Source organism: Pseudorasbora parva, chromosome 14 (genome assembly GCF_024679245.1).
Source record: "Pseudorasbora parva isolate DD20220531a chromosome 14, ASM2467924v1, whole genome shotgun sequence".
In the NCBI taxonomy this organism is placed as follows: domain Eukaryota; kingdom Metazoa; phylum Chordata; class Actinopteri; order Cypriniformes; family Gobionidae; genus Pseudorasbora; species Pseudorasbora parva.
In genome coordinates, this window is record NC_090185.1 from 27,880,735 (window position 1) to 27,892,902 (window position 12,168).

Consider the following 12,168-nt stretch of genomic DNA (forward strand, 5'->3'; position numbering starts at 1 on the left):
CACACGGGCCAGCCGTTGCTCCTCACGTGTATCAATGAGCCTTGGTTGTTCATGACCCTTTTTCCGGTTTGATAGATACCGACCACTGTTTGCAGACCGGGAACACCCCACAAGAGCTGCAGTTTTGGAGATTCTCTGACCCAATCCTCTAGCCATCACAATTTGACCCTTGTCAAATTCACTCAAATCCTTACTCTTGCCCATTTCCCTGCTTCTAACACATCAACTTTGAGGTCAAAATTTTCACTTGCTGCCTAATATATCCCACCCACTAACAGGTGCTGTGATAGTTCACCTGCCACACTGATCGGTAAAGTAAAAATTATTTAAATGTGTATAATATGTATTATAATATAATATTTGTAATTATAGAAATACATTATATTTATATATAAATTAAATATAAATACATTTTTGAATACATTTCTTCATTGTGATGCTACGCTTTAGTTTCACTTCATTCTCGTCTCTGATTGGACGCTCATGTTTGACGCTGTGACTCGGCAAGATGGCTGCGCGCATAGTGCTGGTGAAGCGGTTTCACTGTGCACATTTAAATGCAAAATTAAGCACTTTATTGACTGGAATAAGGAGGTGTTCGGCCCTTTCCTACTCCAGATCTCATGAAGAATTCACATCTAAAAGAGTACGGCGGAAGTTTATCGACTTTTTCAAGGAAGGTTATGAACACCGAGTAGTGTCGTCCTCCTCCGTGCGCCCGAGAGGAGACCCGAGTCTTCTGTTCGTCAATGCAGGAATGAACCAGGTAATCAAAAGTCAAAGAGGGTACATGCAAGATTTTAAAATATATCAATGAACAGCCATGTCAAAGTGCATTGGTACTGCTAATGTTTTTGGACACGTACCATGGTTGATAATGTAAGGGAAACGCAGGGTTTACACTTAAAACAATTAATAAATAGATAAATTATATATTAGTGTTATATAGTCTTATTTATTTTGTACTACATATTTATAAAATGTATCTCTTTAGTTAAGAAAATAGTAGGATATCGAATTATTAATATGTATACATTTAGACTCAATGAATATTTTATTTGGTCATTCTGTTATCCAGTAACATTTTGCTTCATATTTTTTTAGTGGAAAAAAGGCTCATGTTTTTAGCAGTCTATCAATATAGTACCATGTTTAACTTTTAGGAATAGGCCTATATATTGGTCAAGCTTAGGGAAAATAATAATTATGGGAATAACAAAACAATTACTGATGAATAGAATGTCTTATATAGAAAGAATTGATTGTTTAGAACAGGTACTTTTTTGTACCCGTTTTGGCCAACAGGATGGTTAATAAATTAATAAATGTAATTAAGTGTGATTTAAGTGTTTTTGGGGCCTCTGCGTTCTGTAATGATAATTTTGATGTTATGTTATCATGGTCTGTGTTGTCCCATAGTTTAAGCCAATTCTCCTGGGCTGTGCGGACCCCCGCAGTGAGATGGCATCATACAGGCGGGTGGTGAACAGTCAGAAGTGTGTCCGTGCTGGAGGCAAACACAATGACCTGGAGGATGTGGGGAAGGACATGTATCATCACACCTTCTTTGAAATGCTGGGGAACTGGTCGTTTGGTGATTACTTCAAGGTTTGGTCAATAATTTCATTCTTTTAAAGCTTTTTTCCCCCTTCAATATGACATTAGGGCACTGTACGATGGCCCTAAAAAGAGATTTAATTTCAGGAATTCATAATATGTTCATTATGAAAGCATTTTATTCAAGTTGTTATAGTGATGGGGGGGATTATATGAGAGAACCTAGTGTTCTCTAGCAAAAGTATTGAGTTCCTCAGAGAAACTTGGCATTCTCTAGCAAAAGTATTGAGTTTGCGCAGAGAACCTTAGCATTTTCTAGAAAAAGTACTGAGTTCCTCAGAGAAACTTGGCATTCTCTAGCAAAAGTATTGAGTTTGCGCAGAGAACCTTAGCATTTTCTAGAAAAAGTACTGAGTTCCTCAGAGAAACTTGGCATTCTCTAGCAAAAGTATTGAGTTACTCAGAGAACCTTAGCATTTTCTAGAAAAACTACTGAGTTCCTCAGGGAAACTTGGCATTCTCTAGCAAAAGTATTGAGTTACTCAGAGAACCTTAGCATTTTCTAGAAAAAGTACTGAGTTCCTCAGAGAAACTTGGTATTCTCTAGCAAAAGTATTGAGTTACTCAGAGAACCTTAGCGCTTTCTAGCAAAAGTATTGAGTTCCTCAGATAACCTTAGCATTTTCTAGAAAAAGTATTGAGTTTCTCAGAGAAACTTGCCATTTTCTAGCAAAAGTATTGAGTTCCTAAGAGAACCATAGCGTTTTCTAGCAAAAGTATTGAGTTCCTCAGGGGAACTTTGCATTTTCTAGTAAAAGTATTGAGTTTCTCAGCGAACCGTAGCATTTTCTAGCAAAAGTATTGAGTTCCTCAGAGAAACTTGGTGTTCTCTAGCAAAAGTATTGAGTTTCTCAAAGACGCTTAGTAATCTCTCATAAAAGTATTAAGTTCCCCAGAGAAACCAATCATTCTCTAGCAAAAGTATTGAGTTCCTCATGGAAACTTAGTGTTTTCACAAAAGTTTTGCGATCGAATGCAAAGGTTCTAGGAGAATGCAAAAGTTTTTGAGTGAATGGAAAAGCAATAATTTTCTTCTATCTCATGTTATTTTTTTTCCCATCAGTATACCCATTTAGGGGCTCTATAGCATTTGAATGTATTTTTGAATAAATTAATAATTCACAATCCAGGTGGAAGCCTGTGCAATGGCCTGGCGTCTTTTAACGGAAGAGTACGGCATTCCCGCGGAGCGCTTGTACATCTCTTACTTCTCTGGGGATGCGGCGAATGGTCTCCCTGCTGATGAAGAAACACGGCAAATCTGGCTCAGCATAGGGTACGATCAAAGCAGTGCAGAGCAAAATTGACTAGTTTTATGTTGAAGATTCACTGTATTGTTGTGACATTCCTGTGCAGAGTGCGGCCGGATCACGTGTTGCCGTTTGGAATGAAGGACAATTTCTGGGAAATGGGTGAGACGGGTCCGTGTGGTCCCTGCACTGAGATTCACTACGATCATGTTGGGAATCGGAACGCCACCTCGCTGGTCAATGCCGACAGTCCGGATGTGGTGGAAATCTGGAATCTAGTTTTTATGCAGTATAACAGGTTAGAAAAGTAACATCCAGTGATTATATATATATATATATATATATATATATATATATATATATATATATATATATATATATATATATATATATATATATATATATATATATATTATATACATACATACATACATACATACACACATACATACACACATACATACACACACACGCACACGTATTTTAGTAGAAGCACCCTTTTGATCTAATACAGCCATGTGTCTTTTTGGGAAAGATACAACACCTGGATTTGGGGATCCTCTGCCATTCCTCCTTGCAGATCTGTTCTGTCAGGTTGGATGGTAAACGTTGGTGGACAGCCATTTTCAGGTCTCTCGAGAGATGCTCAATTGGGTTTAAGTCAGGGCTCTGCTGGGCCATTCAAGAACAGTCACAGTGTTGTTGTGAAGCCCCTCCTTCGTTATTTTAGCTGTGTGCTTAGGGTCATTGTCTTGTTGAAAGGTGAACCTTCAGCCCAGTCTGAGGTCTTGAGCATTCTGGAGGTTTTTGTCCAGGATATCCTTGTACTTGGCCGCATTCATCTTTACAGCTTTTCTGTCAGGCCACTCTGCCATAAAGCCCCGATTAGTGGAGGGCTGCAGTGATGGTTGACTTTCTACAACTTTCTCCCATCTCCCAACTGCATCTCTGGAGTTCAGCCACAGTGATCTTTGGGTTCTTCTTTACCTCTCTCACCAAGGCTCTTCTCCTCCGATAGCTCAGTTTGCCCAGACGGCCAGCTCTAGGAAGGGTTCTGGTTGTACCAAACGTCTTGCATTTAAGGATTATGGAGGCCACTGTGCTCTTAGGATCCTTAAGTGCAGCAGACATTTTTTTGAAACAGTGGCCAGATCTGCGTCTTGCCATAATTCTGTTTCTGAGCTCTTCAGGCAGTTCCTTTGACCTCATGATTCTCATTTGCTCTGACATGCACTATGAGCTGTAAGGTCTTATATAGACAGGTGTGTGGCTTTCCTAATCAAGTCCAATCAGTATAATCAAACACAGCTGGACTCAAATGAAGGCGTAGAACCATCTCAAGGATGATCAGAAGAAATGGACAACACCTGAGTTAAATATGAGTGTCACAGCAAAGGGTCTGAATACTTAGGACCATGTGATATTTCAGTTTTTCTTTTTTTAATGAATCTGCAAAAATGTCAACAATGCTGTGTTTTTCTGTCAATTTGGGGTGCTGTGCTGTGTGTACATTAATGAGAAATAAAAGAACTTAAATGATTTTAGTAAATGGCTGCAATATAAGAAAAAGTGGAAAAAATATAATATATAGTCTATTAATAATTAATATTAATATAATATAATCTATTATATATTATATTAATAATCTATTAATATAATATATAGTCTATTAATAATTTATCATTATTTTAGAAAGAATTAGCTTTTACTTTTATAATATCAGGTTTCTTTTTAATTTAATAAAATATGTTCAGATGTTTAAAAAAAAAAAAAATCTATATTTCATTTTGAGGAGTTGAATATGTCTTTGGCCTCTCTTTATTTTACAGAGAGAGCAATGGTAGCCTGCGAGCTCTGCCCCAGTGCAGCGTGGATACTGGGATGGGTTTAGAGCGACTGGTGACCATACTGCAGGGAAAACGCTCCAACTATGACACAGATCTATTTACACCTCTATTGTCTGCAATCCACCAGGTCTCTAACCTTCATTTCACCTTTTAAAAGAATAATATTTCAGGTTCCATACAAATTAAGCCCTATTATCTCTATTGTTTGTGCATGCAGAGCTCTAAGGCTCCTGCATATCAGGGCAGGGCTGGAGAGGCCGATGTGGGTCAGGTGGACATGGCCTATCGGGTCGTAGCGGACCACATCCGAACAATCTGCGTGTGTATTGCTGACGGCGTTTATCCAGGCATGACAGGAGCTGAGTAAGTTTGACTTCATCAAAGTATGCAGTCATTTAAAACATAACATTTCGTAAATATGCCATCTTTGTGATAGGCTGGTGTTAAGACGTATCTTGAGACGTGCTGTACGGTTTTCTACAGAAGTGCTGCAGGCCCCTGAGGGTGCGCTGGCAAGCCTGGTTCCTACTGTAGCTCATATACTGGTGAGATGTCCATCAGTTTATTACTGCCATCACTGCATTGTCTTAAGTTTCATGTTCCCTCTCTCTTCCCTTTTCTCAGGGTGATGCCTATCCTGAGCTGAACACTGAGTCTGAGAGGGTAAGTATTTTGCAAAGCACCTTATTGTTACATTTATTACTGAAAGATACACTACTGTGATATGTTTTTATTTAGCAAGGTTGAATTAATTGTTCAAAAGTGACAGTAAAGACGTTTTATATTGTTACAAAATATATACAGTATATTTTTAATAAATGCTGATCTTTTGAACTTTCTATCCATCAACATTCCTGAAAAATCATGGTGTCGACAAAAATATTAAGCAGCACAAAACTGATCTCAACATTATTATAAATAATAAATAATAAATGTTTCCAAATCAGCATATTAGAATAATTTCTGAAGGATTGTGTGACATTGAAGTAATGATGCTGACAATTATGGAAGGCTGTTTCCACCACTAAATAAAAAAATAAAGAGTAATTGTGACTTTTCAGTTTCCATAGAAAATTCAGCTTTACCATCACAAAAATAAATTACTTTTAAAAAGATATTTAAATAGAAAATTTCGTTTTTAAACAATATATTTATTGTTTTATTTTCATAATTGTAATTTCAGCCATTATCAGTTATAGGCCATAATATAAAAATATTTAATGGTTTATCTGCATAAGCCTACATTTTTTAATATACGTGAAACCATAATTTTGGGTTTATGGTATATATCAGTGTAACATGGTATTTTTTTGTGCTTGCAAAGTGCTGGAACTGAATCTTTCTTTCTATGCATAATACATTTGTAAAACATTTGTCTTCTTCCTCTGTAGATCATGGATCTTATTAATCAAAATGAAGCCCAGTTCCTGTCCTCACTGAAGCAGGGCAGAAGGGTGATTGACAGGACTCTCAGCAATATGGACAAAGACTCAGCTGTTTTCCCAGGTAAAACCCACAAAGCAGTATAATTCGCTTATTCCCTTTATTATCTGTGCAGGCTCGGTAATCTTAAATGCATTTAATTGACACTTTTATGCCAAGCAACTTGTTCAAGGGCATAATGATAATTGGACTGTCCAGTATCTCAGTTCAGTGATTAGCACCTGCATGAATATTTCTTTCTGTCTGTTTGATTTGTTCTACCCTCTTGTGTCCAATGTGTTGTATCTATTAATCAGCCTCGGTTGCCTGGTCGCTACATCGTAACCTAGGCTTTCCTCTCGATCTCATTGACCTGATGCTGGAGGAGAGGGGCAAGATGGTTGATAAAAAAGAAATGGAGGTGCTTGAAGACGAATATGAGAAGGTACTGATATTAGCATGTGGCTTTCCTTAATCCAGATTTGCTCATTTATCTCTGTTATTGTGGGTACATGGACTAACTTGTTTTTGTTTTTTTCTCAGTTGAGGTTTCAGTCGGAGGAGGATGATGAAGATAGGACAGACCAACTGGATCTTCATAGCCTGGCGGAGCTACAAAGCCGAGGAGTTCCTCACACGGACGACTTGCTAAAATACTGTTATAGCCTGGGGTCGGATGGACATTATGGTACGGGAGGGTGAAAAGATAATTTGTGCAGGAGTTAGATCATTAAAACTTTGTCCTGACCAGACGTGACACTACAAGTTTATATCATGACGCAAGCAACACGCTAAAGAACACAGAATTACTCAATATACCTTAGCAACAACATAGCAACGTGCTAAAAACTCTCAGAATACCTTGGCAACCACATAGCAACACGCTAAACAACATTTAGATCGCTCGTTTGACACGACAAAGCGCCCGTTGCAAAGTATATCATAAATAGTATGAGGCATCAGTTTACTGTTGGAGATCACACATTTTCTGTGTATCTATATTCTGTGTGTCAGAACACACTATCAACCACATAGCAACATGCTAAAAACACCCTAGCAACCACTATGCGGTTATGTGGAGCAGAGTTTGGACCAGTGAGATTTCAGTGTTGGCTGAGCTGACATTTCAATGCATTTCCGTTTATTAGGACACAAACTCTAGTTAAAATATGGAAGTATTAGGATAAGGGTTTATTTATGTTGATTTATTACATCACGCCAGGTTGGGAAACGGCATAAGACTGAACAAAGATCCTGACTCTTTTCCTCTCTCAGTGTTTGAGCCCTGCAGAGCGTCAGTCCTTGCACTCTACTGTGAGGGGGCTTTGGTTTCAGAGGTACATGAGGGTCAGTGTTGTGGTGTAATTCTGGACCGGACCAGCTTTTATGCAGAGCAGGGCGGACAGGCGCATGACCAGGGTTACTTCACCAAGGATGGATTACAGGTTATTGATCACATCCCATCTTGACTTATTTTTTTGTATTTGATAAGCAGACAAGATTAAGTTACCATTTGCAGTTATGCTTTTCAGGATGTGTTGTTCCCTGTGAATTGTGTCCGTCTGGCTGGGGGCTACGTCATACATCAAGTCACGGCAGCAGAGACTCTGAGAACTGGAGACCAAGTGCATCTTCATGTGGATGAGGTAGGAGTAGTAGGACTACAAGTACTGTCATACATGGAACTATGGTAACACATAATGCCGATACTTTTTGGTAAGTGTTGCATTTCCAACTGTAGGCTCGGCGTCTGGACTGCATGGTCAATCACACTGCCACACACGTGCTAAACTTCGCCCTGCGAGAGCTGCTAGGTCCCTCTGTTAGCCAGCGAGGGTCTCACTGCACTGCCAGCCGCCTCCGCTTCGACTTCAGTGTGAAGGTACAATGGCTGTGTGGCTGCCTTAGTGATTAAATGATTTCCAAAATGGCTTATATGTGTATGTGCTTGTATAAAGGGTTCCCTGAGTATATCTGAACTACAGCAAGTTGAGGAGTTGGTACAGAACATCATCCGCCAAAATGCAGAGGTGCACATAGAGGAGGTCGCTCTGTCCAGAGCTAAACAGATTCCGGGTCTGAGAACTGTAGATGAGGTAAATAAAGATGGCTTGATCCCACTTCTTTATTTTCGATACTGTAACCTTGAATAGTGATGTCAGTCCAATACCAGTATAAAATTATCTTTTATTGCGTACAACTATTGTTGCTCAAATGCAGAGCAGTACAAAAGTGCTTCCCTGAATGGAGAATGTAATTTGACCACTGCTGTGGAGAAAAGAGTTTCTGTGGAACTTAAATTTAACCACCTAATATACGGTCTGATCCTCATCTGGCCGATACCTGATCTGACAAAAAAAACTACAGATTGGTGAGTCCCTAGAAGTATCAAATGTTTTTCGAGGGTATTAGACAGGGGTGTCCAATTCTAGCAATGTCCTGCCCCAACACACTGGAAGCTTCTAGTGATCCTGAAGACCTTAGGGGCTTTCACACCAGGTAGTTCTAGGAACTAGCCACCAGGATGGTTCCCAGAGAATTAAAGGTTCCCCTGGAAACATTTACCTTTTTGCAATCGCACCACCAGGATGAACTCTGAAGTGACATAAGCCGCACTTGTTGTTGTGACTTTTATTTTCATGGCGTGGCAGACCTTTATTTTGACGGCACTGAGAACAGCAGAGCCTGAGCACACAGCTCTCACGTTCTCTGTCTTCATTAATCTACAATCTGTTTAACAGTCCTGTCTAATATGTTTTTAGATAGAACTGTTTTACAAAGAAAGTAGACAGTGTATATGAAAAAGTATTAGTGTTTGCTGTGTTTGATGTCCAATGGCGCTAGCTGAGCAGAAACAAAAACTTTTGTTTGGTCCCCATATTTGCGTCGGATTTTCTCCTTAGCGTAAAGGTTGAGAGGTCCGTTTATCTCTTTTTTCCATGTTTGTAGAGTTAGTTTGAGGATATATTGGCTATAATCTGTGTGTGCGCACAGCTTTTAAAAAAATGCAGAGTGCTGGTGTTTTGCGTGCCCTCGGCCAATCACAACACTTACATTATTGGAAGTTCCTATTGTGCTGGGTTAGACTCTACTCTGAAGCAGTAGCTAAGCTAGTTTCCCCAAAAGGAGTTCCTAGAACTAAAATTGTTCGTAGTTCCTAAGGTGCGAACAAGACAAAGTCCGGGTACTTCCACCAATAGCTCTAGAAACTATGAAAAGTTTCCTCCAGAGCGAAAGCCACTCTTGATTAGCTAGTACAGGTGTCTTTAAGTAGGATTGGAAATAAACGCTGCAGCATATTGGCCCTCTAGGACTGGACAGCCCAAATGTAAGTTGAAAGGACTATAACTTTCCACCTCATTTAGGTCCCACACCTAGTTGATGGAAACGGGGGAATATGTAAGGTGTTGACCAGACCATGTTGTTTGTTTTTTAGGTGTATCCAGATCCAGTGCGAGTTGTCTCCGTAGCTATGCCTATTTCGGACCTGCTTACTTCAAACACCGCAGGACAATCTTCAGTGGAGCTTTGCTGTGGCACGTAAGGTTCTTCTGGAACTGCTGGAACACTTTGGACTAGGGGTAGGCAACCCTGCTTCTGAAGGGCTGAAAGTTCCTGCAGACTTCAATTCCAGCTTTGCACCCGCATGTAATTCTCATATAATCCCAAACACCTTGATTGGCTGGTTCAATTGGCTTGCCTAGTGTTGGCGCTAAACTCTGCAGGATTGCCCTCCAGGATCAGGGTTGGTTATCCCTGCTTTGGGCAAACCATATGACCATTTCCGAGCTGCAGCCAAGATTAATATTAGAATATTAAGCCAATATTAGATTGTGAATGATTAATATGTCTCCACGATTGGCCTGTACAGAGAGAGTGTTAGTATCTTTCTACAGTACACATTCTATCCGTTGGCGTTGCAGTTTTTTTATTATCGCCTCTAGAAAAAAGCTATTTTATCTGCATATCAATTCAAGCTGTGCTTCACTGTTAAATTTCCAATAAACAAACGTAATATAAGTAACTGCACTTATTTACAAAACAATGCAATAATCATATTATTTAATAAAGTTGAAGATACATTTTTTGCCCACCCCTAAGCCAAGCTCACCAATATATTTTGCTTTTGTCAGGCATTTATTGAGGACGGGAGCAATTGGAGACTTCGTCATTGTGTCTGAGCGACAGATGGTGAAAGGCATTAGCCGTATCATTGCTCTCACTGGAGATGAAGCCAAAAAGGTTTGAGAATCGAAATCGCCCATTAGGTAGCAGTTAATTTTCTGTGATGCTAACTGTTCCTGTGACCCAGGCTCGTGAAGCGGGCCACACCTTACAGGAGGAGTTCGAGTCCTTGGTGGCACGAGTAGGAGTTGCAAGCGTCCCATCTATACCAGCAGCTCAGAGGCTCTCCAAAGAGATTGGACTCCTAATGAATGTACGTAACGCTCCGTAACCTCTCGTCTTCATTGACAAGTCAGTTCATGATGTTTGAATTTCACTTGTCTATCTCATTCATGTGCGATGTGTTTTAGGTAGTTGATAACACACCTATCCCACAATGGCAGAGACGAGAGTTGCAGACTCGCCTGAAAGCGATGCAAAAAAGCAGCAACACCGCCTTTAGAAAACTGGAGATCAAAGAGGTAGACACGTCTATAGGTTTTCTTGCTAAGTTAGTATTATCTGTTGTTTGTGCATATGGTTTATTGTTTCTTCTGCTTTAGGCTGCCTTGAAAGCCGAAGAGCTGCTGGACAAACACTCTAATAAAACGGTGCTGGTGGACTTTATCCAGACAGACTCGATATCGGTAATTAGTATATTTTGTGATGATCTTTGACGATTATATATGTATACAATTGGTATGCATGTGATTGTGTTTAGGTGCTGATGAAGACTGTGCTCCAGCTGAGCAAGAGCTCTCCAGATTCCCTGGTCATGTTGTTTTCTCACCTGCGGTTGTCAGGAAAGGTGCTTTTTGCCTGCCAAGTACCCAAGGTACAGCACACACAAAATCACACAACTATAATATAACCACACAGGTATAAGATTGCATCCTTGCTCTCTTCTTAGGGCTCTACCGGTGGCTCAGCGATCGAATGGGCTCTTCACGTGTGTGAGCGCTTGGGAGGAAATGCAGATGGCTCAAACGATGTTGCTAAAGGTGTGGGAAATGCAGCCAAAGTCAAAGATGTTACAGAGATCCTGCATTGGGCTGAAGAATTTGCTCACAAGAAAATAAGAAATTCACCCGGATAATCAATGGACAGCATACCACAATGGATATGCTTTATCAATGAGTACATTTCCTTTGTTTAAAAAGGAGGCCATATACTATATTGGATTTTGATATTAAATATGTTAAGTTATTCCTCTGTTTTGGGAACACTTTGTATAGTAGGTTTGGTTCAAAAAATGTTTTTGAATGCAAGAAAAATGAACACATGATTCAGAATATATAATGTGTGATTGTGTCAGTTAAATGCAATAATATTATAATGTTTGAAAAAATGTGTGTAAGAGCACCTGGAAGCTGGCTAGAATCTTCTATTATCCTTCCTTCATTGGACAAACACAGTATTCAGTCACCAGAGGGAGACAAAAAGTGTTTTAAAGACACAAACCCACAATATAAAGCTGAAATAAACTTAATTTATTGCCTCAAATTCCTAATTGTAATAACTGTCTCCTTACAATGAGTCTACATTCAGTGTTTTCCCACCCACTAAGCTGGTGCTTTCATTGACTTGTGAGTTGTGTGTGATATTTCCATTGAGTTTAGAAAATGTGTATTCTGTGTATGACATTTCATCATACGCAAAATGCTAATTCATTTTCTTAAACATACCATTTTGGGTTCATTAAGAACTAATTAAATAATGGCTTAATCCGTTTACTGAGGACACACGTGTGTGCGCATGAACTTGAAGACGTTTGTGTTGCGGCTCTGATTGGTTCCCCAGAAATGCTTATCAAACAAAAGCACTACAACTCTCAAGTCTCAATCAGCTCCCTAGTTAGTCAGGGCACT

At 39.5% G+C, this 12,168-nt stretch overlaps 1 protein-coding gene across 1 annotated transcript; it reads left to right on the forward strand.

Moving 5' to 3' along the window:
* The first annotated feature begins 491 nt into the window (after nt 1-491).
* Nucleotides 492-11,803, forward strand: aars2 (alanyl-tRNA synthetase 2, mitochondrial (putative)). The gene is made up of 22 exons (XM_067414863.1): nt 492-766; nt 1,420-1,608; nt 2,748-2,893; nt 2,974-3,165; nt 4,697-4,841; nt 4,932-5,077; nt 5,151-5,259; nt 5,339-5,377; nt 6,106-6,220; nt 6,454-6,581; nt 6,680-6,824; nt 7,412-7,581; nt 7,669-7,782; nt 7,878-8,018; nt 8,095-8,232; nt 9,573-9,676; nt 10,270-10,378; nt 10,449-10,574; nt 10,672-10,782; nt 10,864-10,947; nt 11,022-11,135; nt 11,211-11,803. The coding sequence occupies exons 1-22, from the start codon at nt 509-511 to the stop codon at nt 11,394-11,396; spliced, it is 3,009 nt and encodes a 1,002-aa protein (XP_067270964.1). The 5' UTR covers nt 492-508; the 3' UTR covers nt 11,397-11,803.
* Nucleotides 11,804-12,168: the final 365 nt, after the last annotated feature.